General features: G+C 43.0%; 1 protein-coding gene across 2 annotated transcripts in view; it reads right to left on the reverse strand.

Moving 5' to 3' along the window:
* Positions 1-1,775: 1,775 nt before the first annotated feature.
* CAMK2A (calcium/calmodulin dependent protein kinase II alpha) overlaps positions 1,776-25,084 on the reverse strand; it is a 602,280-nt gene continuing 578,971 nt past the window's right edge. Inside the window, exons 16-19 of one of the 2 annotated variants that reach the window (XM_078653588.1) lie at positions 23,086-23,161; positions 21,588-21,682; positions 14,573-14,801; positions 1,776-6,758 (exon numbers count right to left, since the gene is read on the reverse strand). In XM_078653588.1, coding sequence (XP_078509714.1) covers positions 6,755-6,758; positions 14,573-14,801; positions 21,588-21,682; positions 23,086-23,161 — 404 coding nt within the window. In that variant the 3' untranslated portion in view covers positions 1,776-6,754. Of the gene's footprint in view, positions 6,759-14,568; positions 14,802-21,587; positions 21,683-23,085; positions 23,162-25,084 lie in introns of those variants that run through there. The other variant, XM_078653589.1, reaches the window with a different exon arrangement.

Here is a 25,084-nt window from a genome sequence, read left to right on the forward strand (position 1 = left end):
CTGTTCCAGACTTAGAAATAGAATAATTTGAGAAGCAATGCTACTCCAAAAACCATTAAAAATACATTATTGAGAATTTTCCAGAGGTTTAGGTCTTTTTCTTGGGTCAATTATTCATTCTTTTCACTTGCTTCACATATTGTTAAATATATTGCAACGTATTTAATACATTAATCTGATTCTCGGAATAGGAGATGTACAACTCTGATCTACCACAAACTTGACTATTTTAAATTTGCCCACATGATTCTCCTCAGGTAATTTCCAAATGACATTTTTGTTGAGTCTTTTTAATTTTGGTGTTCCAAGCTGGGGAAAAGCAAGCTCTACAAATGTCAATACCTTCCCGCTTTGGTGTAAAAGTTAGATCCTTAATAGCGAGAGTGAACTAAGTGAAATGCCAGTTTTGCGTGCAGCTTTTTTTTTTTTTTTTTAATAAAATGTGTGTTTTTGGGGTGTTCCTTCTCTCTCTTTTACTCTTTTAGTTTATTTGTGTACTTAAATGAGTTCATTTAGAGATGCACATCAAAGGTTATATCCCTCCTGAGAATCAAATTCATTCAGCACTCTCAATTTACTACAAGACATCTTTTAGAGACATTACTGTATTTCTGCAGGGACTATCGAAGGATTCTTTTAAAATAAACTCCTAAGCGTTTAAGTAAATAAAGAAAACAAAGTAAATTATACCGTCAACAAAAACAAGCTTTTCTATTTGGCATGAATGTGACTGTTATAAATCTATACTCTTACTGGTAGCAAATTCTACCATAGCCCCTCACGCTGTGTAAAGAAGCAAATCATCACAACTGCCTTGTGAGACAAACACCCGCCGAAAGAATCTCAACATGCTGGGATTAATTCTTATGGCGCCCGAGTGTATGAAACACTATTTAAACTAGCCAAAAACAGAGACACAATGTTCTTTAGTGATGTGCTGAGTGCCTCTGAAGGCCTGCCTAGAATAAACCAGATCTTCCTCAGATAACAGTAACAGAACATGACAACAAAAAAGAAAACATTCAAAATTCAAAACCATTGTAATGTGTTTCATTGGGAAGGAGACCTTTGTGATATCCGATCCTTGAACCCCAAGCCAGCTGACCAACCCACTCCTCTCACCCTAGGTCACTGCTTTACTCCAGATGTGCACCGACCTCACTGCAGAACATCATGGCATTAACATGAAACGCATTTATCAACTTCTGAGCGAGAGTGGCAAAATATTCATTCTAGTGCTCTGAACAACAGAGAGGCACAGCACCGGCTAGAGCACACATGACACCAAGATCAAATACATACCCTTGTCTCTCTTTAAAGCAAACATATTATTGTGTGATTTTCAATTACAATGATATCAAGCGAAAACCTCATGCAAGGGAGTGGGTGCAGTTGTGATTCCTCTGAGAGTGCAATTCCGTTGCAGTCATCAAACACTAGCCATTGTCAGGCGTCCAACTTCAGTCACTGTTCAATGCGCTGGAACGGCAACTAAAAGTTGTTGGTGTGTGTTGCCATTATGAGGCACCAAGGGAGTAGCAGCTGACGCAACAGCAAGCAGTCTGTGTCAGCTTCTTTGTGGCTCTCATTTTGCTGAGAGTCAGATGGGCCTTTGGCGATGCACTGAATCCCAGTTAATCAGTTGTTGACCAAAATAGGAATTCATGTAATGTTCATTAGTTGATAGTTTGAAGTTGAACTTTGAAGTTAGATCTTGGTCTCAGACTATTGACATTGTTCCTTCTGGGAAAACACTAAACATCAGGCCAAACAAAAACAGCCTCTCATGAATTTATTTAACTTTGCTTAGAACAGTTGTTGTCCACTCAGGAAACAAATTAGTTCACTCTTCTGAAAAACATTACCAGCAGCCAGTTCATTCCAACCACCCCAAACTCTTCTTTGGCTGACAATTATCGAATTAGAAAAAAATAAAAGGTAGGTCAAACACTTCCTTCCTACCATGTTTGATATGTCATTAGGTGGAATCGTCAGGAAAAAGAGACATTGGCCAATCAAAAAAGCACGAGTGGGGGCCTTCAGCGACTCACCTAATATTCTACCTGATTTAGCTTCCATTTTAGACCATGGCAATTTGATGGCTACATTGCCCTTCTACAGTAATGCTTTCTATCTGTATGGGCATATGCACAAGCAAGCCTGCAGAGGTATGCCTTCATGACTGAGTGCTTGGACATGTGTGTGATTGTGATTATTTAGATAAAAAAAACAGTTTCCAAGGATATTGCTCCTTTTGCTAGGTGGGTGTTAACCAGAATAAGGTATATGTACAGTACAATATTATTACTGTCATTTAGCCTTCTCTTCATAAATGTTAATTAAACCCGAAAACTATCCCAGCTAAATTTTATATTTTGAATTATCAGAAACTTGAAAACTCATAGCAGACTCCAACAATACAGCAGGACATCAAAATATGCAAAGAATATCATTAATTTTCAAATCCAGAAAGACGTCCTGCAACTGTAAGGAAAAATAAGGCTTCACTGAAAACCATAAATGGTTGACCCTTATATCCAAATTTCAAATTTTGCTCCTACTTCCAATGATAAATAACGACCAATCATCTTTAAAAGAACACTCTCAAGGACCACGTCTCCCTAAAACCACAGAAAATGTAAACAATCATATAAGACGTCTAGTCATTACATAAAGTACCACTTTCAGGAAGTAATATTAATCAATCGACAGACACACCAATTCATATATTTTTTAAATAAACATGCATACAAATAAATAAGTTAATAATAGTGTTGGTTATCTTGATACAATCAAGTTTCTTCAAAAATGTTATTACTAAAGCTCACATAGTCACTTCACTGCTGAAAGTTCTCCTATTTTGTCCACTTTCATGTGATTTCTTGTATGGCAACCCCCTTTATTGTCCTTTGGCATCAGAATTGTATTTTGAGCACAGTTCACAGAATGAGCTAGTATTAAAGGTTTAAAGTAAGAGATGGGGATGACATTTCAAAGTTTATGTAGCATGCGGACAGGGGGATAGTTAAGAAATCTGAAGAACCTATTCATGAGACCTTACTAATCAATTTCTGGTTTGTTTCATTAACCTGAAAATGAGATTGAAGTATTTTGAAGTTCGAATACAGCTAACCTTTTTTAAGTGTTTTAATGGTTTTCCAAATGTGTTAATTTGTTTTATCCAATTTAACAATAATGAAATTGCAGGAGGAAATATGTGAAAAGTGTGAGAAATATGACATTTCTAATACACTTGCAGAGTGTCTAACAAGTTTAAATTATGCAATTAATGTATTACTGTTCTCAAAAGTATCTGGTCACCTATGAAAGGTCTTGTTTATTGCCAAAGTATTACATGTGAAAGTGCTACAAAAGTGTGCCATTCTCATATCGTCTACTAAAGGTATCACTAGAGATCAATAGTTATTTATCATGCCAGTGCAAAATCAAATAGTTCTTCAAACAAGAAATATTGCCAAAATACGGGCAAACTAATATCACATTCTCACCAAATTATTAACCTGACTAGTGTCATTTACAGTGCGATTTTCAAAAGCATTATGTCAACCAAATCATTTTTCTAAACTAAAACATAACTAACTAATTTTTTCTAAACACATAAACAATCACAAAGTGATTTGCATATAAAAGATAAATACAATAGGGCCTGCCAAATGGCAAAGTTGAAGAGGAGTGCCCCTGCAATTTTCACACATCTACCCCTCAAAGTCGTAAGGTGCTGCAGTGATAGCAGGATCTGAATCAAGGGAGTAGAATTACTGAGCAGCGCTGCGCTCCACAAATAAATATCTCTCAATGCCTCACCTGTAAAATAATGAGACATTTGCTTCTGCCCTCAAATGTAGGTGGGTACCATACAGCTGAAAGACAGCTACATTATTAGAGAACTGACCTGAAAGTATATACCACACTGCTGGGAGAAGGCAACTACTTCAGCTGTTGACTGTAAGAGGGGCTCATATATCTCAAAGACAACCCTCAACAGATCTCCCCTGAAAGAGGAGACAGCATTGCTCCAGGAAATGGAGGAACTCAGGGTTTTCTGAGGATTTTCATGAGTCTTCGGAGAAGTTAGTATATAGAATGAAGGTACTGAACATGAGATACCTGACTAAGTGACAAAGAATAAAGTTTTGTGCCAGAAAGACTCTGAGCACACAGTCTTACAAACACACATCCTACCATGTATGTGGTTGCTGGTGGGACTTTATAATCTCCTGCATATGGACCCGCTCCAGCCGTTACATCTCTGTGCCAGACGGCAGCATGGAAATAAATTAGTGGCAAACAAACTTTTCAACTTACTAACCAAAGTCAAAACTCAAGTCTGAAAAAATAACAATTAAATCAATTTTTAGCAAAATAATAATACAATATCTCAGTTCTCGCCTACAAGTGATGCCATTTTTTAAAGCTGCAAAACTGCTGCATATACCACATTTCCAAAAGACACAGGAGGTGGTTTAGTGCCTTAGCAGGGTATATGCCACTAAAACAGACCTCTCACTTCTTCCCATAGGTATAATGTGCTCTTACATTTCTGCCGTTATTTGCTTTCAGAAGCACAGGAATCAAAAAATATCTTTCACGTTGGTGAAACGTAATTCTGAAAAATTCAACCAATATATCAACTTAAACTAAACTTCTCAGCCCTTGGTTTTATACAATGAAGACGTCTGTCCACTAGAGACTTTTTCTGGAAGCAGCTAAAAGGAGACCTTCTGAGCTGTACTATCAATCTTAAAAAAGAATACATGAAAAAACAAGAAAAGTGAGGTGGGTATAACCTCCATCCTGCCTCGGAGGCCAGAAGCCTTTTTTGAACTTAGTGTCGCTTTGCATTGTGTTGTGGCTCCTTAACAAACTATTAAAAATGTTGAGTGTGGAACATTCCATTCCATTGAAAAGTGGCACCAACTTTCAAAGGTCAGTCTGTGTTTTTCTTTTCTTGTTTTTTTTTTTTGTTTGTTTTTGGACGCAGTAGCTGAACTAGGTAAAGGAAACGTGTTTTAAAAAGATAAACGATACCCAGAGACAACAAAGAGGTGCCTTTTTGATGACACCTTACTCCAATGCTCAGATCATACCATACTTTTAGGACAGAAGATTATTTTATGACGTTTGTGTCAAGGGCTTTATCTTCCTTTTTGTTTTGATTTACTCAAAATATATAATAAACCATTTATTGAGATACGTTGACCTATTATTTGTGTGATTGAGTTGTACTGGGTTTTTTAATTTACTTTGAATGTCTTTATGTGATTTATTTTGCTCCCGTTCCGAATCTGCAATAGAAGTAATTTTATGAGCATTCCTGGTGAGCCAATAGCCAGCACCTCTTGGTAATGTTTTTTTTTCTGCCAATTTCCTTTAACGCCTTTTTTATCTAGGCAATATACAGTGTAAAATAATAGTCGATATAGAAAAAAACGTTATGTACTTTACAGGAGTATTATGTTTAAATAAACAAAAAAGTATGAAACCCTTACTGTGATAGGTACAGAGAGGTGTAGGTGTTACTCAGGATTTACTAAATTCAGCCTAGTTGAAACCTATCATTGGGAATTTGGAAAAAGGGCAGAGTAAAGAGAAAATAGGAAATACAACTAAATTATTTAGGGGGGAAAACAATCTTTACAAGTTTATACTTTAGTACCCTCGGCATTGTTTTGTAATAATTCATGCCGAGAACAACCAACTGATATATTGAAGAACTGTCCTAGAACAATTGATTTCACCAGTGGAAAAACACAGTCTGAACTCCAGATGCTAGCTTCACATTGCAGTGCATGGCAATAAAAACACTCATGCTGGGACATTATCCAGTTAGTAAAGTACATGTGGATAGCAAGTAGTTGAGGCAGCAAACTAAGGCAGCCCGAATGTCCACTATTCACAACAGAGATTTTGCTATGTCTAAGAAATGCAAACATATAAATTTACATTCAAAATTGACCCATATATTCATCGTAATCCTTAACTCTGCTCATACTTCCTCTCTAGACCTTGCTGCAGTTGAACACCTGTGGCGAGGTCAAGGAAAAAGAATGGCAAAGAATTGGAGGATGTGGTATGTCCAGCACCAAAATAAATACAATCTACACATTAAACTGTACAGCAATACCAATGTACAAACGCCTGCATCCTTTCTTTGGCAGAGGTCATTTTTTTGGCTAGAAAGGAAGTGGCGCTGACATAAGGAAAGATGGTTTGGGAGAGCAGGGCAGTTGCCAGTCTGGGATAAGTTGGGAAAACTTCTCCAGCTGAGGCAGGCGGCCTTTCGGAGTCCGACAGCTAAACGTGATCCCTCTGTGCCTTCAGAAAACCACAAAGCTAACAAACGTAGTCCCTTTGAGGTGTCTGTATCCACTGCAAAGGGACTGAGAAACCGAGAACGGGATTCTGAGCCACCACAGACCTTTCATCTGGCAAACACAACCTGAAACTTGGTGAGGAATGGAAGAAGATTTGCAAAACTGAACTTGGGAGGGTTATTCTTTTGGGTGGAGAGGAACTGTTGGTGGAGTGGAAGTCAGGGTGAGATTGGAAGAAAAGGTAAATTGGAGATGGGAAACTGGCAAACATGGAGATTGGCTTCTACAAGGTGCCAGTTAGAAGCCACCATCCTTGTCCAGTGGGCTAGATCTTTCCAGTGATGGTTGATGGCCCCCTCTCCTGTGAAGTCCGCTCAAAGCTGTATTCGATCCTGGTTGAAGTCACCGGATGCCACAGCTCAGCTGCAAGAAAGAAGGAAGGGTTATCAATGTTGGGGCATCTGGAACTGTACTTTATGCAATGCTGATTACAAATGTGAAAGTTGCAAACGTGAGACTTTTGAGTGCCCTGCTGGAGCTAGAAAGGCCAATAAATCTATTGGTTGTGAACAGTGAAAAACATATGAGTCAAAGCTGACACATTTCTTTAGGACATTTCTGAGATACTAGATTAGTCCTAGCCCTTCCACATGATAACCAAGTAGATCACAAATAGTGTGCCAGTAGTACCCTGAAAGTCAGCCCAAGTGTCTGCGGTCATTCTAGATTTAACCCTTCGCTAAATACAAACATCAAGAAATGAGTGTATTTTAGGATTAGGCCACATCTGCCAACAGAACCCATGTCACTGCACATCACTTCATGATATACTCACGCTATTCTGCAAACCCTATGGACTTTTGCGGTTTTAGGCTAGGCCAGTACCTATCCAGAGACCCACTATCACCTGTGAGTGCTAAGGAACACACGGTGGCCTTGAGCCAGGCGGGATCAGACCTGCAGATTTCAAAACATGTGTGATATTGGTACAGACCAATGTAGGTATAGGTACCTACAGAACCCAGGTCAATTTGTGACGTTTGGTGTAGACCCATGAACAGTCACCATCTCCAAGTCACCAATAAGGCATTAATATAGACCAATACATAACTAGATACTACTGTGTAATTGGACCCATATGTACTTATAGACTGGGGTCACCTGAGATATCTTTATAAGCACAATGTGTGTGATACTGATTCAGACCCATATGTACCTATTGAACCCATGACACCTGTGTGGCGTTGGTATAATCTCACATCTCCAAATAAACACTATTGGCTAAATGAAAATGTGGTTGAAAAATACCACGAAACAGACACTTTACAGCATCAAAATATGCTCCTAATAATTTTGAAGGAAAGTTCACCTGCAAAGAAAGTATTTTGGGGGGAAAGAAGGGAGAAATCACCCAACAGCTAGAAGTCCACAATAAAATAATAAAAATTCGAAGCCTTGTATCAACCAGTGTAAACATACAACAAAAACTGCCCTCTTTTAAATAACTTCAGGGACAGCATTCAAAATGTTGACAACCAATCATTCATTACATAAATGGGACCCTGGAGACCTACGGTCTTAGGTGACAAAACATCAACCAGCTTAAAATGGAACTTCATCGCACCGGATTGTCCAGCAGATTCCTAAAATGAAGAAGTGATCTGTCCAAAGTGGATGTCTGGTTTAGCTAGATATTGCCATGGAACAAGCAACGGCTTTACATACAAGGATACATTTCTTTATCTTCAGGGAGAAAATGAAAATTTGCTGCTTCTACCTACAGATGTGAGCAGATATAAATTTCATGACCCAAACCTTCTTGAAGTTGAGAAAAATTGAGGGAGTTGCTCCCAATAAGGTAAGGAATTGAGAGAAAAACAACTGAAATTAAGAGGCTTTTTTTATTAGCATATTTCCTTGCTTAAGAAAGGCGAGTCATTCTTAGGGCCTTAATTGCCACTGCAGCGACCTGAATATAGGAGACATCAAAATAACTGTTAGCAGATTGATGATGACAGGAAGGGGTCACTTAGCCAAACACAGCTGTAAGCTGTAAAGTATACCCTCTAGTACAGACTTGTCCGTTGCTCTCATTATGACAGTCCTTTAGCCAATACTACTACCCAGTCTCCCGGATTATCCAGGGCATAGTATAAATCAACCAATCAGGATTGGCAATGGGTGGCTAATCACACAATAGGGTATCCGGGGGCTTGTAGGCCCTAGAGGCTTATTCAAACAGCCACATCTTCAGGGCCATTTGGAATTCAGGAAGTGAGATAATTGGTCGAGGAGTATTCAGAGGTTGTTGGTGGCTGCGTTCAGGGCAGTTTCGGTGCTGTGATTGCTGTGGAAGCTGAATTGGGAGGCATCGAGTAGCTGGTTCTCCTCCAGGTGTGTCATGAGTTGATTGTTGATGATCTTTTCCAGTACCTTCACTGGAAATGGGAACAGGGAGATTGGTCAGTAGTATTTGAGTTTGTAGGGGATGGTGAGTAGTGGTCTGACTTTGGCGTGTATCCAGGCATATGGAAATGTTGCAGTGGTGATAGAGATATTGAGCAGGGTGTTGAGTTCCTGGCCAATTTTTTGGTTTCTTAGATTGAAGATGTGGTGTGTCCATGGGTCTGTGGGAGCTACCGAGAGTATGGATTTCATGGTGGAGGTTGTGTCCTGGGTGGAGAGTATGTTCCAGGTGGTCAGTGTGATGTTTGTGTCGGTTACAGAGGTGGCATATCTATTGGGGAAGAGGGAGGAGCGTAGGTGTGGGTTGAGGTATCAAGTTTCTGTATATGGTTGCGATCTTGTCTTGGAAGAAGAGGGTGAGATTGCTGCACAGCTCCTGTAAAGGTGTGATGTTTTCACTGGCAGCCGGGTTGGAGAATTCCTAAACAATGTTGAAAAGTTCTTTGGTGGTTGTTGGCACTAGTAAATTCAGCATTGTATTTATGCCTCCTACCATTGGTGCATGCTGGGAGTTGAAGTCCTTTTTTTCCAAGGGGGTTAGTATCACTAATTTTGACCCACAGAAATGCTGGGGAATCGAAGAGATATCACACTATTTAGACATCTTATGGCTGCTTAGGGTTGACATAACAGCTTCTTAGTGCTGAGTAACTGCTGCCTGGGTGCCGGGATGCACCTCTCTGTGGCCTGTGACATCCCTGGGTTCTGTTGGTACCTTCAAAGCCCACTTGTCTTGAAAACAGACAGTACTAACTGCTGGTGCGCGAGGTACACAGCACCCTCCCCAGACAACCAAACCGCTTCCTAAGGACGCGCGCTGACACGGATTCACATGCAAGCGTTGAAGGGAATCCGTATGGAGTCTAATTAAGGCAGAGTCTAATAAAGCGACAGTGGGCTGCCTCCCAGTTATAAAAGATTGCTCTGACACAAAATGGAGCACTGCAGAATGACAGACAAAAAAAAACAATAAAGAAGTTTGAACAGGACACCTGCTGGGCTGTGGGAGTCTTCATCTCTCATGTGCTTACCTGAAGGTTTCCCTTGCAAGCCTCACCCCAGCACGTGGGGTTAAGACTGCGGCCGGCAGCACACATGTCAGGTCCCAACATAGCAGTGCTCCGACGATGAGGGTAGTCAGCCCAGCATGAGCTTTGCTCACACAGTGGTTACCTACACGCCTGTACTAGTCCAGTAAAAGACTCACATCATGTCTCAGCCACAGCAGGCTCCACCTTGCCACCTCCTGCTCCACACACGCATATACTCCTCTGTCACGGCATTGCCACAGTTCCGTGAGTTGGCAGACCCAGCAACAGCCATGCTGCGATGACAGTCATGGGTCTGGAGGTTAAAGCACTACTTTATTGCCAGAAGTGAAACAGATGGGGCAGTGAAGTGATCGCTACTGCTTTATTTTGGAGGGGCGGAGTGGTACGAACTGTTCAAATACCAGCCCAACACACCTGGTGATGTAGACTTTGATGCCGCCGTGACCACCTTAGACAGAGTAATTTTGACCCCCAGATAAACACAGACTAGGAGCAGTTTAAGCTGAGGCAGGTCCAGCCAAGCCGAGCATAAAACCGTGAACATCTTTTACGCACGCCTTAGGAAACGGGCAAGCACGTGTAGCAACACTGCCCAACCCAAGGAGATCAGAGCACAACTGATACCAGGCTGCAAGTCTTGCCAGCCAGGTATCACTCTGGACGCTATTGTGGTGTAGGTACGGTTGCATGAGCTGGCAAACAGCCGCACAGATGACATGGAAGTGGCCCTATCGAACGGGGCAGCCTGCATGTTGCGTCTCACACTGGGAGGGTGAAAGAGAAGCATGTAGGTGATATTCAGAGATGGCCTGCTCCTAATTCAACATGACAACTGGAGGGCAGGTGCAGAAACTGTGGCCTTGCACACCACACACCAGACGTGTGCCCTGCGCGAGGGTGAATGTGCTCTTGCTGCGGACGGCTGAACCACTTCACTAAAGTGTGCTGCAGTTAAGGGAAAGGCCTGAGAACCATGAACAGTTGTCCATTGATGAGGAGGAACCAAAAGACCAGCCCCTGATGAGCAGTCTGAGAGCCCAAGAGGATCTCTTTTGCAGGCAGAAAAGGCAACCGAAAGTGCCCACTGCCCATGTGCACTGTGGAGATTGAAAATATGTTCATAAGAGATTTAGAGCGCAAAGTGCATCAGTCAACATCATGGACAACGCCCAGCTCATTGAGATAGTGCCACAACCCATACTTGCTCAAATCAGAGAAAGGATCTACACATATAGGGCTACGGAGCCACTGCTGCTGGTAGGTGTGACGACAGTGGTGGCTGTGAGCAAAGGCAGATCGACAAAGGCTTGTTTCCACATGACTGGAGGCAACACCAGTACCCTTGTGGGTTGCCACACAGCAGAAGCCTTGGGGCTGGTGTTCTTTGTCAGGCAGATCCATGAGTCACACACCACGGTGATCATGCAGATGTTTCCTCAGCTTTTCCTAGGATGCTTTAAAAACACCAAGGTGCAGGTACACATCGATGAGACTGTGAGGTCGACAGTGGTCCAACACCGGAGAGTGCCATTCCACCTGAGGCTGTTAGTGGAGGAGGAACTGCAGAACTCGGAGCAGCAAGGGGTGATTGAGAAGGACACTTGGCCCATGCCATTGGTCTTGCCCCTTGTGATAGCACCCAAACCCAAGCAGCCTGCGTCAATTAGGCTCTGTATCGACATGCATCATCCCAATAAAGCCTTTTGGCAAGAACAACATATCACCGTGACCATGGATGATACTGTGGCAGACCTCAGGGGCACACAAGGGTTCTCCAAACTTGACCTCAAAGATGGTTACCACCAGCTGGAGTTGGAACAAGCCAGTCATTACATAAGGACATTTTTGACACACATGGGCCGAGCTTTGGCATATCCTCGGCAGCAGAGGTCTTCCAGAAACCCCCCTGTGAGACCATCTCTGGCCTTGTGAATGTCCTAAACATCAGTGATGATATCCTGATCTTCTCTGCAACCCTGGAAGAACACTGCATACAACTCAGAGCCACACTGGAGAGGTTGGCCAGTTGTGGGCTCACACTCCACAAGAAGATGTATTCCTTCTACAAGAATTCCATTAACTTTTTGGGGTATGTGTTCTCAACATAGGAGCTGAGGGTGGCCCTCACCAAAGTGGAAGCGATAAGGAAAGCATCAACTCCACAGAGCACCATGGAGGTGAGGAGCTTCCTTGGGATGGCAACCTACTGTGGCCGTTTCATTCCAAACCCGGCCACTTTGTCCAAGCCCCTGACAGCCCTGACATAGTCGGACGCTGCTTAGGAATGGACAGAACACACAAACAAAGCATCTCACCATGATGCATATGCCCTGAGCAATGCTGATTGAGGAAGCTGCAGAGGCGGCCATGTTGGGCATGAGTCGATCCAAGGTCAAGGAAGCACTTTCCGGGAAACAGTAGAAGAACCTTCTGGAGGGCCCATGATTGTTGCCTCCCATCGAACAGGTGATGATGACTCAATTTTAGAAGGTCAGAGATAAACTGAGTACCAACAGCGAAGCACTGCTATTGCGGGCAAGGCGCATCATGACGCGCCGATGCCTGTGGGCCAGGGTAGTTGATTTAGCACATCAAAACAACCAAGGCGTGCAGAAAACAAAGGCATGATTGTGCGACAAAGTGTGCTACCCGGTAATGGACACCATGGTAGATGAAAAGTGGCATGATTGTCATGCTTGCATGATTTCCAGCAGGGAAACATGGCTTGCCCCATAATAACTGAGAAACTCCGCCTGAGACCCTGCTCTTGAATCAGAATGGACTTCAGCAGTTTCCCGGATGGGCGACACGCAGCAGTGCTAATGGACAGTCACAGGAAGTATCTGTTGATGGAGCTGGTACAGTCCACTGGATTTTCAAAAGTAAAGCCTGTCCTTGAGAAAATGTTTGCCATGCTTGGAATTCCTGAAGAAATCAGAACTGACAATGGGCCCCCCATTTCCAGGGGCAAGACTTTCAGCCCTACTTGATATCAGTCAACATAATGCACTGAAAGGTGATACCACATGGCCCCAGGCAAAGGAGGAAGTGGAGCGCGTTATGCTCACATTGAATCGAACGCTCCGCTTAGGAGTGGATTAGGGTGGGTTCATCAGTTCCTATGAGCACATCGGCAGACTCTGAACTGTGCACCCTTGGGTTTGCTGCTGAAAAGGTCCTCCACCCGGGTCAGCATTCCTGTGGGACCCAACTAGAGGCAAGTTGTTTTGGATGTGCAAGTAACACAAGAGAGAAGGAGGAACACCAACAACCAAGCCAGTCAGGCCCGGCAGGCTGCTGCCCCGGCACTATTTGTGGATGATCAAGTGGTCATGCCGGATCGCCACCCTAGGTGAAAATTTCATACACCAATTGGGAAGGAGGTCTGGAAGGTCTTAGACATCCAGGGGACTATGGTCACCGCACAGTGGGGGTGAACTACCAAGTCCAGGAACATGTCCTGGCTCAAGCGAGTACTCCCCTCACATGAGGAGCAGAGTGACAACGACACTGAACAGGATGAGAGGGTGGCTAAAAAACAGTTGGCCACCAACCCCAGTACTGCTGGCACTAGAAGTAGCCCTCACAACCAGCAAGGTATGACGGCAAGTGGCTGACCTGGTGTCCACATTGGTCAGCAGCCCTGAGGCTCCGTGATGGTGTCACCCACTTTAGCCACACCCTAGGTTGGCGATAGAGAGGAAGGAGTCTGGAACAAGAGGTATGGCATTCACCCTAACCCAGAACCGAGCCAGTTGCTCCGAGACTATGTGTGCATTATTTAGCTACAGTGTGATTTTCGTTTCAAGTAAAAGTTGGATAGGATGTAGAGTGCCACCCGGTCTCTACTATATTTTGTTGCACCATTTCACCCCAGGGGCCGGGCGAGGCCCAAGAGCTTAAATAAAGGCTGGAGTGACTGCCCCAGGCACGCCAGAGAAACAACATCTATCTGTGTATGTGTCACTCATGATTGCATGCTAGAGGCAGGCAGACTACCTGTTTGCTGGAGGAATGAGGCATCCACACAAGCACTGTCATCATAAGCAGGGCACTGTATCTTCATTAAACTTAAGCCCAAAAGTGGGTTATCACTCAATCACAATTACAATATGTAAACCAACTGAACTATGGAGTGGGAATAAAGCTGCTAAACTGATCTTTGGTCTTAAGGATAGATGATAAAAGGTGACCATCATGTAGAAAGAATCAACAGCGAGAAATACAGACCAAGACTTTGAAAGCGTGGACTGGCAAATTGAGGTGGGACATAGGCATGTACATCTATAAAAAGCACCCAAGCAATTCAAGGGCAAAACTTTGGGCAGTGAAAACAAACTCTTTGCTTTGATTGCACACAGGTGATGAGATCAAGATAAAAAACAGAAACATTAGACATGGGTAGCATAAAATCACGTTGTTGCTAAGAAAGAAAAGCAAGGGCAAAAAGATTGTCTACTAGTAATTGCAGGTGTAATCAAAAAGCCCAAATGACTGAAGAAATGCATGGAGCAGACACTGGGGAACAATCATTCAGAGAAAGTAAAGGTAAAGCTGAAAAGCTAGGAGAGTCTGTTGTCAAATGTAAGTATAGAATAGGTAGCCATGTTAAATCTAGAGATTAAACGGCATCTATGTATCTTCCGATTTCCCACTACCCTTATTTAACAGGCGCCACATGGATGAGTGACCTAAGGGGAGTCACGGGAAGCTCCTTACTGCGGCAGGACGGATGGGCCGCCAGACCTGTGGAAGTGAACGATTTGCCATTTGCCATCCCGGCGGTGCCAGATGCGGGTCTCCTCGGACTGCGCTGTGCGTGGTACTCCCCCGGCATCGATGTACTGAGTGATGCGGATGTAGGCGATACAAGCTGACTCGTCTCCCATCAGATGAATATGGGGATTCAGGATGGTGGTATGCACTGGCTTGCTGTTTCGGGACCACACTGTGGATAGAAAAGGATAGAGTGAGTAGAGGGATATGGGAGAAGCAGCCATGTTGTTTCTATTACTGCATGTTGTCTCAATCTCTACTTGATGATTGTGTAACAGGAAGTGTCTCAGTTGAAAGAAGTGGGTGGGAGACTCATATTTAGACTCTAGCCATGAACACTAGAGAGCACCCAACCTTGTAAGTGCCCTCTAAGGAAAGATACACACTGGCAGACTCTAACTAGCTCACTGACTGGCTGGCTCACCTGCTGGCTCACTCATTTGCAGTAACTGAATCATAGACATACACACAAACACACACACACAGAAACAGACACATACACTGACATGCACACACACACAGAAATCTCACTCTCACTTAATTATACTGAGCTACTTGCCCTCACACAATGACTGAGAATCCATAAATGATTCAATCAATCCCTCAGGAATATTCACTCAGCCATTAAATAAATAATGTATGCAATCCCATTCACTTGGTTGACCACTCATTCACACTAATGTTGGCATTCATTTATTAACTGCCTGCTCTTAAAAAATGAAACATAAACATAAATGTTAACTTTTTTTCTTTTTAAACGCATCCCCTTTTCCTTTAAGGAAAACGGGCTGCATTTAAAAAAAAAAGATTGCTTTATTTAAAAGCATCACAGATATGGCGGTTTGCTGTTACCTACCTCATTAATATAGGCCAATTTGTGACCCACTACAAATCACTAATAAAACTTAAAAGAGTTTAATACATTAGGAATAGCAATTTACTAATTGCGATTCACAAAAAAATCTGAAGAAGGAAATCGCTATTTCTAACTTTTGTACATATGGCTCTTAGTTTGTTGTCCAGGTTGCAGTAAAAGATTTAGGACAATCAATTACAGAGCTGGAAAGACATCCAAAAATGTTTTCCACTGATAATCTGAGGTACGATATATTACAGAAAGAAGATTTTCAGGTGTAACCAATTGTAGATCATCAAATTCATTGTTTTATAATATGAAGTAATTTAGCTCTGTCACCACACAACCTTCACTGGGAACAGCTTTGACTTGCGGCCGGCAATGCTCAGATCTCCAGCATCTATTGGTGAGTTTACTAAAAGACAAGTTACTTCACCTATTACTAAACATTGAGGGCCTCATTTATCAGGACCTACCGGCAATTTAGCACCGCCAGGATAACTCTTTTTTCACGTTCTGGTGGCGTACCCTGCCATTGGCATATTTATAAGGCCACATAAAGCCACGTTACGTGGCTTTTCATGGCCTTATAAATATGTGCCCCTTTCACACAGAAAACGTGAAAGGAGCTTTCCGTGGGTGTTCTTGCGGCACCAGCAAAGGCCATTGCTTTTTTACACTAAAACCGTGAGTCTGAGGCAGCGGCAAAAACTTACGCCTCCCCAGAGGAGGTGTAAGGGAGACACAACGAGGAGAAATATCTTTATTTCTCCTTGGTTTTTTCTCTCTCTCATTCTGCAGCACACATAGAAAGAGGAAAAACCCTCTTGTGAGCTGCACAAAATCATCATCACCGCAACGCAGGAACCCTTGCACTATGGTGCAAAGCTGCCTGCGTTGGCGCACGACAGCTTATTATGCACCGGTGCATGGGAAAAGAACGAGAATGCGCTGTATCTAATAGCTACAGCTCACTTCTGCCCTTTTCTTTTGCCGTAGGGCAGCACAGCAGCAAGGCCTGCTCCGCTGCACTACAGCAAACAAAACGATAAATGAGGCCCTCAGTGATAACCCTGCCTCAGGGAGGTGTTGATAAGGTTCATCCAAAAAAGGGGCGATAGAAGTACTGTTGTCCTTTAGCAAAAGGGCAGGGATCAGGTCTCAGAAATGGATGAGGGTTTTAAACTAGCTATAGAGTTGATTCCTTTGCTTTGTGTGATCTCTTTGAAAGTTAACATGAGATAATGTTAGGATTAGTGACATTAGACATAAGCCATTAATCTAGAAAGAGAAGGAGATGTCAATATTTTTGATTTTCAAAAGAGCAGAAACATCTTTTATTTTCTCTGTTGCAAATTTGCAATAGGACAGGGAAAAAATCTAGATCAACAAATTTGGATGAGGCAAATAGTAGTCTTTTACTTTTCCTTTGTCTGGATTTAAGCAACAAGAGCTAAATAAAAAAAAATTGAAAGGAGACATTAGGAAATCGAAAATCTATTTTTCCCTAAAAATTGGTGCGTTTTGCTTCAAATTATGAGCCTTTTTTCTAAGTGGACCTTCTGAAAGTTTGAATGTGAAAATGAACTTTAAGAACATTTAAAGTAGGCACTATGTTTAGGGAAAATATGCTAATAATTGTTTAAGAAGAGGAAAAAATGAATTGTTGCCTAAATGGTCCCTGCTACACATTATACAATGTGGTCTTTTCTGTAGTCCATAAAATAACAGATGAGCAGATATTAATGTTCCCTACGAATTACAGATGGTGGCTGAGCTAGAGACTATTTAAGCAAGAAAGTCCTTCAACCACAACATCACCAGGATAACGCAGTTGACTTTGTAAAAGATGTGTGGAGAACAAGGAAAAGTAAAGAAGAGAGATTTGGAAATCCCAGAACTGGCAAAGAATACCAAGTAAAGCATTAAATAAGAACCAAAGGCAGTGTTCAGCCCACTCTGACTATCTTGAGCTGTATCAGTTATCTTCCAACCACTTGTCAGCCACTTTCCATGCTTTCCTATATCCCTCTAGAACAGCATTTTCTCTGCCAGCCTTCTTTACACTTACTGCTACTGGCAATCTTGTACCATGGGTAATTGTTCCCTGAGTGACAGTTACTCCTGAGAGAACAATAAAGGCCAGCTCTCCACACCTTCTTAACTTGCACTATATGATAAAACGTTGTCAATGAACTGCACGTTCCACAGTTTCATGAATGGCGGAACATGGTACATTTTCATCATTTATCTACCGCCTGGCACTGCAAACACGCTTGCACATTATGCAAGATTTACGCTGGATGAGTTTTGCATTTATTGAACATGAAATTTCACTCGCAAAAAAATTAACTCATTGTATGTGAGCAAATCCTCTCAAATTAAGCATATGTTAATATGCAACATAATTTAATCATACATGTTTTACCTTGCTCATTGTTTTTGTATTGCATCATAGCACCTGTATAGTGCTTAGCCATACAGATGGCAAGCTACACTGGATAGGGTGAGTGTTCGGAGAGTGTTGTTTTTGCTTTAACTCTATATGGGAAATGTTGTCACATGTGATGACCAACGAAGTGCGGTTATTGTGTTAAGGGACACAGCGCCTAGCGGTGAGATGGGTGAGAGTTTGTGAGAGACAGACCATAGGGGCAGCGGGGTGCTATGTGTCCGTAGACCAAAAAGGGGGCTAATAAGAGAAGTGAAATGTGTAATCCACTGTTGGAAGGGTAGAAGAATACCAAAGGGGCAAGATTTGGAATTCATGATAGTCTTATGCTGAATAAATACACCCCATGAAGGTATATTGGATATAGAGAAGCAATTAAGGCTTGCAACCTTAGTAGAAACTACACGAATATTAAAAGGCCCAGATTCCACCTACTCATCCTAGGCCAACAGGAAGACAAAATCTGACCAGGGATTCATGCCTGAAGACCCCCTCAAACTCAAAGCTGGACAAGCACCAGTCAGGTGAGCCCTAGTCAGATCAAAGCCCCAATCATAGTTGGAAGGGAACCCTGCACATGCGAGGTAGAGAGACGAAGCACTTGGTAGGTTCCTGCATAAGAGCAAATCAACCTGCCTTATGTTACCTTCCTGTTCCTACCCCTCCATGTGCATCCAATACTTTTCATGAATTCTTAAGACCCTTTTATAGTTTACATAATGAGGCAACCTCCAGACAATCTAGAATGTCCACCCAGATCAACTACCACTCTCATAATAAATGTGATTTTTGGTTAAAAAAAAAGAGACAATGTGATAAATTAAGACTCGCTATCATTTTTTGGATTAGGACAGCAGCATGGCACCAATTTGATAGCTCATAAATTGCTCAATCTTAGCCCAGCCCTTCTCCGACCTGTGTGCCATGTGAACAACACTTTTATATATGTTTCAAAAAGTTAATTTCCGTTCCAAGCGATTTTGTCTGGAATACTCCCATTCTACTCCCCTTCCCATTAACACTGCTCTCACCACTAGCCAGAGGCCTTTATGCTGTTGAAAAACAACAGCAGTAGGCGATAGGTGTCATTTCCTGTCCTGGATATTTCCACCCCTCTGAATGCTGGCTTCATGAGGCAGAGTGTGCTGACTGAGTCCATTGAATTATTATTATTATTTTTTGCCATTTGTAAAGCACATCTACCCATTGGGTTTCCCGGCACTAAGCACTGCAAGGAGTTTGTAGAACTGCATTACAGAAGTGCAGTTTCTCATATACTGAGGCTGGGCATTCCATAGTTTTGTACTTAAATATGTGAAAGAATGTCCGCCCGAAAGTACTCGGTGTACTATGGGCATACAGTATCGCCCCTGGTTGGCGGATCTTAAGTCTCGGGAAGGAATATAAGGAGAGACCAGCTCTTGAATATATTTCGGGCCAAGCCCTGCCTTAGCTTTAAACATAAAGCAGAGGGCTTTGAATTGTACTCTTTTTCCAATTGGTAGCCAGTGTAGCTCTCAGAGAATGGGGGAGGCTGCAGTCCTACTCGAAAGTCGAGCAAGAAGCCTAGCCGCAGAATTTTGCGCCACCTGAAGACGACAGGTAGCCGTCTTATCCGTGCCCAAGTAGAGAACATTTCCATAATGTAGTCTTGAAAGAGTAAGGACCTGAATTAGTGATCTCTTTGCTGAGTGAGGAATAATCCAACTAATTTTCCTTACCCACTTCATAACTGCAAAGCAGGAAGATGCTACTATGGTAGCTTGGGGTGCATAGACTGGGCTTCATCTAACCAGAATCCCAGTCTTTTCATTTTGGGAGAAGGAGTGGGTACAGAGCCTAAGGAAGCAGGTCAGTGCTCCAGACCCCCACAGTTGAAGATTTCTACCCATGATCAAAACCTCAGTTTTGTCACTGTTCAATTTAAGCAGATTGCCATCCATCCAGGTGGCAATCTGCTTAAGACCATAATTAATTGTCTCAGTATGGTGCTTCTGAGGGGATGACAGCGAAAAGATAATTTGGGTGGCATCCACATACAACAATAGTGTGCTGCCGCAGCTCTCCACCACATCTGCTACTGAACAAACATAAAGCTTAAATACCAAAGGACTTAGTGCAGAAACCTGAGGAGAGAGTACAGGGCTCTGAGAATCTGACGAAAATACGTGAGATCTTGATTTCGGATATTCGATCAGCCACGCAAGGGCGGTGCCCTCACGGACAATTGACCTCAGTCTCTCCATCAGGATAGCGTGAGGCACTGTGTCTAATTTCGTTGTGGCCCTGAATTGCACAATGCGATGCAGTGCGCGCTACGAATCTCGTTTTATTCACTTCATGGTTTACTTACTTGCAATCATCCATATTACGGTGTTTACTACCTCCCCACCCTGCCCCTCTCCCGCCCACCTTTCCACCCCACGGAACTCCCTCCACGGGCCGCAACTGGTTTGGCTTCCAACTCAAAGGTTTTTCTCCAAAGTCTTTCCAAGCCTTTGCATTTTTTCTTCTCTAGATAGAGTGTGCTATTAAACCAAGGAGCCGGCGAATGTATTCTATTTGTAGTTTTAGCCGTGGAAGGAAGAGAGAACTCTATGGCCTCCTTAATCCAGCTATCCACAAAAAGATGGTCAATGTCAACGCATTGAGCTAATTTAGGTTTGGATTTATGAAGTGTGCCGTTAAACACTGGGACATTTAATTTGCACCAGTTCCTGAACTTGGCTTTATTTTTAGTAAAGCAAGTAGTGCATTGATGAGGTTTCTTAATAAAAAATAGGAACGGCCAAGTGGGAACATGTACATTCAATAACACATTTTGGGTTTACTATTCACTGCTCTTTCCAGATACCAGTGTAGCAGACACCGATGACGCTGAAATGGTGACATTTACATTTTGCCTGCAGAAACTTTGCCTTCACAAAGGTTGCAAAGAAGTTTCACAAAACTATGACCATCAGCGAACATTTTTGTAAAATGGCAATCATTTGCAGAATGATTTTTGCAAAGAATATTATATAAAAATGTATATGTATTGTACAAGATGCATGTGGTTTATTTCCTATTTCACATATTTTTCAGAATTCACAATAAACTAGAATGGCATATTCCTACTACATTGAACGGTGTGAAACCATATTAAAAGGCATAATCATTGCTCGAAAAAAACTGTTTTTCAGTTCGTTAAACTACTCTATTGACATGTTCTCATGAGGTGATTAAAAAAAAACACTAAATGCAAACTGCCTCTATGGAGCTTATTATTATATTATTTTATTTCATTTAATTTATTTATTTGTAAAGCGCTACACTCATCTCGAGAGATATCAAGGCGCTAAGGCAAATGTCCTGGTAAGTCTGCAAGACTATATCTTAATTTTTAGGGGATAGATTACAGAACAGTGAAACAGAATTCCGGTTAACGGTTTGGAGAATTATCCCAGCTTTCAAGTCATCGATGTTAACTCAGTAATGTTCTGCTATGTGTCTATAATATCACCTCCACTGTTTTATTTTCCTTTTAGTTTGTCGTGACACCAGATGGCGCTGTGGGAGCACACAGCATGGCAGTTACAAAAATGTGCAGTTACAATGTAGGTAACAAATATGAGACAAGCATTCACTGGAGAGAGAAATGAGTCACTTACAATTTTCAAAGTAGAATCGATGGAAATCCAGCCCTTCTACCAGGTTCCCCAGGGCTTCTGGTTCAAACGCTGTCACTCCAGGATCACACATCTTACTGCGGGAGAGAAAGAGAAACAGGAGGAGACATGAGCGAGGAAAAGAAGGCGGGGCGGACACAGAAGTGGCAATGGAGATTGTTGTGGGGGAAGAAGATAAAGAGGAGGGGCCTTATTTGTGAGTCCTTGAGACACGTTTACGCCACGTTGCGTCACTTTTTGTGACGCTGCGGTGGTGTAAATAATGCCTCATGTTGTGCCATATTTACGAAGTGACGCATCTAGGCAGATGTGTCAATTGTAAACCCCTGCGCTATATTATACCTACATCATGTTTAATGTATGCAGGGTGGGCGTTCCCCCGCAAGACAGGGTAGTAGGAGTGGCGCAGTGAAATCTTACAGATTTCACTGCACCACTTCTAGGAAGCAAATGCATCAAAACATGGCAGGCGTAAGGGTGACGCAGGCTGAAAGGACACATTGCTGGAATTGTGTCCACTTTTGCACCTACAGATACGTCAGTAATACTGACGTATCTGTAACACCTTGCAACATGATGCACCGTACTGTAAATCCAGCGCATCCATGGTGTCGCAAGGAGGGCACACTGAAAAGTGTTGCATTGCTGCTTTGTCGCAGCGATGCAACACTTCTCATAAATAAGGCCCGAGGTGAGGAGAGCAAGGCCCTCAAGAGAGAATGAGTACAGCATTGAGGGTCGACAGGAGGATTAGCTATAGGAGAAGATGGAAAAGAATGTGAAAGGAATAGAGAACAGTGGGGGTTTTGGGGGTCTGGAGGGTATGAGAAAAAAGCTAGTATTATCAGAAAGGTGAACTGTATAAGTGTAGTTATAAAGGTGAACTGTATAAGTGCCGTCTGAGTGATGGGCTGTGACTGAACTTGCAGAGACAAGATCTATTATGGTGCTGTCAGAAAGGTGAAGTGTAAAAGTATATATCCGAGGAACAGCTGATAGGTGATTGCTGCCAGGTTGTGAAGCGATAGAGAAACTGTGATTACACTTGGAGAGGTGTATTGGATGCTTTCTGGATTTCATTTACAGACCTGTCAATGAAGCCAGAGCAGTGCATTTCTACAACATCGCAATGAAGAGAACATACAAACTGTAGAGAAACAAACAGGCGGAAATGCAATACAGGAAGCAAGAGAGAAAAAGCAGAGATCAGAGCATGATAATAGCTCGAGAAATGCAGAGAAGAGAAGGAGGCAGAGGATGAAGTGGACATGGAGACAAGAGAAGTATATGGGCTGACAGAGAAGGAAAAAGGATGCACGCAGTCTGAAGACTATGAAGAACGCGAAAACAACGTGAAACGTGTGGAACAATGAGATCTAACAGGTAAGACTATTCTATTCTAGTTTTGAGAGGAGGAGAGGGATGCCTTCGACGAGTTTTGGCCTCACTCAGTTTCAATTTTCCTCCAAAATCTACTCACGTGTATGACTCAAAGTCGCCGTTGCTTATTGCTTCAATGAGCTGCTCGGTCACCTTGATGATCTCTTGCTTGCGCACTGTCAAGGAGTTAAGAGAGAAAGACGTGTTACTGTGGACCAGAAGAGATGTCCCTGCATGACCTATGGGCAGTGCAAGCCTTCAAGGCAAAAGGCGCCTTCACCCAGGTATAGGAGCGGAGGCCATGATGGAATCACACACTGGAAGACACACGCAATGGAAGATCCACTTACCCGGAGGCAGCCACTCGAGACAAGACAGTGGCACCCAGTCACTCACTGACAAATAGGAAGGGAGATCAACCCAATCTAATCGTGGCTGCCAGCGAAACAATGGATTATCTCTCAGTATGCACACACTGGGAGGCTTCATAGCATCAACTCGGTATCCTGCCTGAACACAAAGCACAGCATGCATTGCCTACTTCTCCAATCATTTCAGGCTTCAAATCAAATTCTATCAGGATAGTGTGAATAAGGATGTTGCAAACTCAACCCATGAGCTTCCACCATGAGATGCTCTAAAAGCTGAGCTCGTGGCGGATTCAAGGCATCCGATCTGGTAGCTATTAATGAGGTAGATCCAGGACAACAAAGCATAACAAGTGTAAACACAATCACCTTTCCGGGCATCTTGGAGCTGAATAATAAGGGTTTGATTCACAAAGGTCCTTCACACTTGTGGCGGAGGCCCTGCATTCAGGGAGGAGGCCCCACACTTGCAGCAGAATCTCCGCAAAGAGAATACTCATTGTGGAGATACCGCCCTGACTGTGAGGACTCCCCTATGACTGCGGGGCCTCCACCAAGAGTGCAGAGGCCCTTTGTGAATCTGGCCCTGTGTGTCTATAGTTAACCAACTAAATGGTACACATTTTATCAACCTCAAAAGGATGAAAGGCTGCATGTAACCATCAGCATTTGAACCTGTGACGTGAATGCTTTAGACCACTGAGCCCACCAGACCCAGCTCCAAGATGGCCCTGGGATCTGGTACAGCCCCAGTGAAATGTGCTGACTGACATCATTCAAATTGCTGACAAGGGAACACATCAGTGTTGCATGCTTTCCATTCATAGCTGCAACTTGCAGAGGGTGAGGGAGGTCTTATTATTTTCCATTCCAGCTGTACCTAGCATAAGTGCCTCACTTAAGAAGCCTGAAGCATGCAAAAAGGTGTCGCTGAAATGCTTGAAATAATCTCAGCCACTGGTAATTACTTGGGGTAGCATCAGAGTTCATTGTAATTTTGCCCACCACGCCTCCTCAGTCTGGATCAGTCACGTGTAAATCAGTCTTGACACTGCTCCAATAGAAACAGTCCAGCCCGAACTGCCAGGCCATGTCCTCCCTGACCGGTTGTGCCCTGATCTGAGGTGGAATGGTAGACAAAAAGAATTTAACTGGGAATGCGGCCCAGCAAAGTTACTAGTGGCTCAGATAAATTCAAGTGTTCCGCCGATTACTTTTTCGTTTACTTCAATGCAATGCCCTAAGTGTGACGGGTATGCCCAGATGGGGTCCCGTGCTCACTGTGCCACTGGAATAAAGCAAAACCCGACTGAAAAGCCCAATTTGGGCAAAACTGGTCTTGAGTTGCTTATGTTCCAGTTTAGAGATGACCTGGCTTGGCAGTTTGGGCTGGACTGTGTTTATTGGAGTAAGACCAAGGCTAATTTGAATATGGCTGGGTCTAATCTGAAATGGCACGATGAGCATAAAAACATGGACTGGGATGTGGCCCGGAGTAATTACCATTGGCTGAGATGAATTCAAGCATTTCACCCATCACTTTTATGTTTACTTCTGTGTAATGTCTTAAATATAATGGGTATGCCCGATGTTGCTCTCATGCTCACTGTGTCACTGGATTCAAGCTAGCCTGGCTTATGAGGAGTTACACTCTGAAACCAGTCCCAGGATGCTTGTTTCCGGTCCAGGGAGGACCTGGCCAGGCAGTTCGGCTGGACTGTTCCCATGAGG

The sequence above is a fragment of the Lissotriton helveticus genome, chromosome 7 (assembly GCF_964261635.1).
Source record: "Lissotriton helveticus chromosome 7, aLisHel1.1, whole genome shotgun sequence".
NCBI classification, from domain to species: Eukaryota; Metazoa; Chordata; class Amphibia; order Caudata; family Salamandridae; genus Lissotriton; species Lissotriton helveticus.